We start from the raw sequence: 4,079 nt of genomic DNA, 5'->3' as shown, positions 1-4,079 counted from the left end.
TTAATTAATTAAATGCTATTTTATTGTTTAAAATTTTAATAAAATATTTATACATTCTTAAATACATGTAAAAAATGGAAAATTAATGAATAATTAACTAGTGATCTCGTCAAAATAATAATTCATACATAGTAATAAAAAATATATAAATTAAATGTTTGACAGTAAAAAATCTTGATATTAATTTTCCAAAGATTTTTTTTATTCATAAAATGAATAAATAAAAAACTTGTATTAAAACATTTATTTTAATTATTAAATAATATGTGTATATACATATAACAAGTACTTTGATCAACTAAGCGTATGAGTAACTTTATTATCTTTATTTGAGTAATTATTACATTAATTATTTTATTTCGAAATTTTTTATGTCAAACATCTTCTCAAAGTTAAAGTTTCTTGAACGTCAATTGATTAGGTGGTTCATTGAGATATATAAAATACAAACTATAGAGTTAAGTTAACTTATCAAGAATTATTAAGTATAATTCTAATGGAGAACTAATTGTTCATCATCTATCTGCAGCAACAAGTTTTTAATTAAAAACTAAGACATGTAATTAATGTAAAACTATTCTTATTTCACTCAATTGAATACGTTTATAAATTCTTATATATCAAACTGCAAGCGCTGTTTTAACTCATTTGCTGACTAACTTTGCTAGAACATAGACTTTACTTCAGTTATTTAAAGTAATTATGATTTACAAAAAACAAGTTTCAAAAAATGTCAAAAAAATTTTTATTTTAATTATTGCATTTTGTTTAAATGAGGTTAATAGTGTTGAGTTTTACACTGAAAAACGTAAGTTATTGTGTATTTGTTAGATTTTTATCCTAAAATAAAAAATACTTTTATTTGTGTATCAATTTAAAAGCTGCATTTTTACCATCCTGTAAAATATATGAGCCCGGTTTTACAAAATGCTCAACAAATACAATTCAGAAATTAATTGATCAACTTATTATTGGTGAGTTGGTATATAATACAATTTATATTTTGTTCGGATGTTAAAAACTATACTAATTATTATAGGAATACCTGAAATAACAGCAACCTTTGGACCCTTTGATCCCATGCATGTGAAAAATATCATATTTAAACAAGATAGCACTGAAGCAGCATCGATTCGTGCTAATTTAACCAATGTTTTCGTAAAAGGTTTTTCTAAGATGAAAATAAAACAAAGCAAGTGAGTTTGTAAGAAAAATATAATAAATTTCGGGTTTTTTATATCGAAATCATATAATAATTTCCATTCGTTCTAAATATTTGTTAATAAATTCATTCGTATATGCGCAAGATAGTACAGTGAATTGAACTTTTAAATACTCACACATTTAAAGTGTTTACATTAGTAATTCTTCTTATAAGATATTTTTCGTTTTTATTGCCATGGACCTTAACTTCACAGTACAGTTAGGTTCAAAGTGATAAAAAAATATTAATAACATCACCAAAAGTTCATTTAACACATATTTAATTTAACAATTTAGTGACAGTGTATATTCGAATTTATGAATATCACATCAGAAATCATCTCATACAGCGGGACAGTCACCTATAATGTGAAGGACAAACTGACCCAAATACTGACACAAATTGTTTTTTTCTCTACATTGTCATTTTGGAAGTGCCTAGTATATTTAAATTAAAGTTCACTATAGATAAAATAAGAAGAAAATATATTTTGAAAAATTGTGATATTTATTGAGCAATAAAGTCTTTTATAAATATTATTAAACATCGCCGAAAAATGCTTTGCTAATATATATGTAATCATCATTAAGTTTTAAAGATAATCCACAAGCTAAAGCTAAGGGTCACTCGAAAAAATATGTTCTAACCATATACTAGTTAAACTGACGTGATAATTTTGTTAGAGAAATTTTATCTTATGGAGTAAAAAAGATATGAAAACGAAACATGTGGTATGGTTGAACAAACATGATGCATCTAGTAAGAATGTTTGGACCTGAGACTTAGTTAAAATCTTGTTAAATCAACCAAATTATATTTCTGAATGTGGCATATTTTTAATTCTGTCTATAAAAAAAATAATATTGCGCCAAAAGCCACTATTCTGAAGGATTTTTTGCTTACTATTCTATAAGTTCTTTTAAAAAAAATTCCCCCTATCTCTACTATCCGTTGATGGAGTTTTTCTTAGTTAGAGGATTTTCTGTACTCCTTTTATAGATTGGATTCTCTTTCTATTGTATTAAATATTTACATCTCATTCAAAGAAAAGCGATATATCAATTTCGCAGCAAGGTATCAATATATAAAGTATTAACCAAATAAAATAGTTTTAAGAAAGGTTTTATAGGAGTCTTCCTTTATAATATATTTACACTACTGTAACATTTTATTTTCAAGTTGTCTCAATACCTGTTGGGGTATTACGTTTTGGCGAATATTTTGAGAAGCTTTCCAGAACACTCTACTCTTTGATTAAACTAACAATATTCTTAAACTTGATGTATTCTTATTTTGTTTTAATAAAGTATATACATAACGAAAATATTATTAAGAAAATACTAACCTAGGCAGAATTCGATTTTTGAGGTTATAAAATATTTTAGATAAAATAAATAACAAAACTGGAAGAATTCTCAAAATTATAACCCTTTTGTGAAAGTTACAAATCTGTTAGTGTATGTATTAATTTTAGCCTAACTGTTGCTAAGAGTAATTGTAATTTAATATAAATTCTTTACAGAGTGAGTAAAAAAGATTTCAGTTGGGACACGAAAATATTTCTACCAAAAATGCGTATGGATGCAGATTATACTATGGAAGGTAAAATATTGCTTATACCATTGCAAGGAAAAGGCACGATATTTATAGAAATTGGTAATGAACAAATTTACTACTCGTAAATAATTCTAAATATTATCAATAATGAAATATTTTTTCCAGAAAATTTAGATATATATATGCATACAATCATACAGCTTTACGAGAAAGGCGGCTTTACTTTCGATAATATAACTAATATTAATGTTGATCTTAACATGACCCGTGTACGCACACATCTCACCAATTTATTCAATGGAGCCAGTAAAGAGGTAGAGGACAGTACAAATAAATTCTTCAATGACAATTGGAGAGATTTTTACGAAGCACTTAAGCCCATTATTGTGGAAACAGTTGAAGGCATTTTATACGATGTAATGAGTAAAGTTTTTCATCTTATACCAGCAAACTTCTTCATTGAAGATATACCAACTTCAGAAAAATTATATGGAAAGGCAAATACAGCTTAAATTTCTTATGTGATATTAATCAGATATTTTATTATTTTTTTTATAATTTAAAAATATTTAACGTTAATTCATTATTATTTATACTTAATTATATATTTAAGATTTTTTGCAAGTCATACGTTGCTTTACAAAAAATATATTCTACAATGTCAATGTTAAACATTTTTCACCTTTGCTATCTTAACAATAATTTTTAGTTTTAATTATGGTTATTGTTAATATATTTAATATCAACTAAACATTATTATAAAATACATATGTTAGACGTTTTATATATTGTATATATTTTCAAAACTGTGACGTTACTAGAGTTTATATAAATAATGGTTTTCTACACCACACCATAAAACATGAAGAGAACTTCTAAAGCCAACAATTATTTATAATATATGTTATATATATATATTATATATATAATAATGTATACAATTTTAACATATATATGAACATATATAATATATATATATATATATATATATTAGCATTGAAATTCTTGCATTGTTTTTTTCTATGAACGTTTTTTGATTGATCGTACATACAAGTGTAATACTTTTTGTATAAACTTGTTTGATTTATAGATACTTAATCACTCTTACTAAAGTTAGCTAAAATAGTTATAGCTTCGAGTTTATTAATTTAAATATTTATTTATAAATGTGAATATCATGTATATTTTAAAAAATATATATAAAGTTAACTACCAAATCATACTTTCTGAGTACTTTTCAGTTCTTGATATGTAGTTTATGTTATTATATTAATTTTGATATCATATATCATATAATATCATATATATTTTAAAAATA

At 24.1% G+C, this 4,079-nt stretch overlaps 1 protein-coding gene across 1 annotated transcript; it reads left to right on the top strand.

Annotated features, from left to right (window-relative positions):
- Positions 1-702: 702 nt before the first annotated feature.
- On the top strand, positions 703-3,307 carry LOC119676489. Its single transcript, XM_038087728.1, has 5 exons — positions 703-808; positions 882-974; positions 1,040-1,196; positions 2,727-2,860; positions 2,927-3,307. The coding sequence occupies exons 1-5, from the start codon at positions 703-705 to the stop codon at positions 3,271-3,273; spliced, it is 837 nt and encodes a 278-aa protein (XP_037943656.1). The 3' UTR covers positions 3,274-3,307.
- The last annotated feature ends 772 nt before the right edge of the window (positions 3,308-4,079 follow it).

Source organism: Teleopsis dalmanni, chromosome 2 (assembly GCF_002237135.1).
Source record: "Teleopsis dalmanni isolate 2A chromosome 2, ASM223713v2, whole genome shotgun sequence".
NCBI lineage: Eukaryota > Metazoa > Arthropoda > Insecta > Diptera > Diopsidae > Teleopsis > Teleopsis dalmanni.
The sequence above is the reverse complement of the archived record's forward strand: the minus strand, read 5'-3'. Positions and strand labels throughout refer to the sequence as shown.

Bases quoted from the DNA above. Each gene is read 5' to 3' on its own strand.
- LOC119676489 (XM_038087728.1), top strand. From the start codon at position 703: ATGATTTACAAAAAACAAGTTTCAAAAAATGTCAAAAAAATTTTTATT. The intron at 975-1,039 runs GTGAGTTGGTAT...TAATTATTATAG, and splicing joins AATTGATCAACTTATTATTG to GAATACCTGAAATAACAGCA. The intron at 2,861-2,926 runs GTAATGAACAAA...TATTTTTTCCAG, and splicing joins CACGATATTTATAGAAATTG to AAAATTTAGATATATATATG.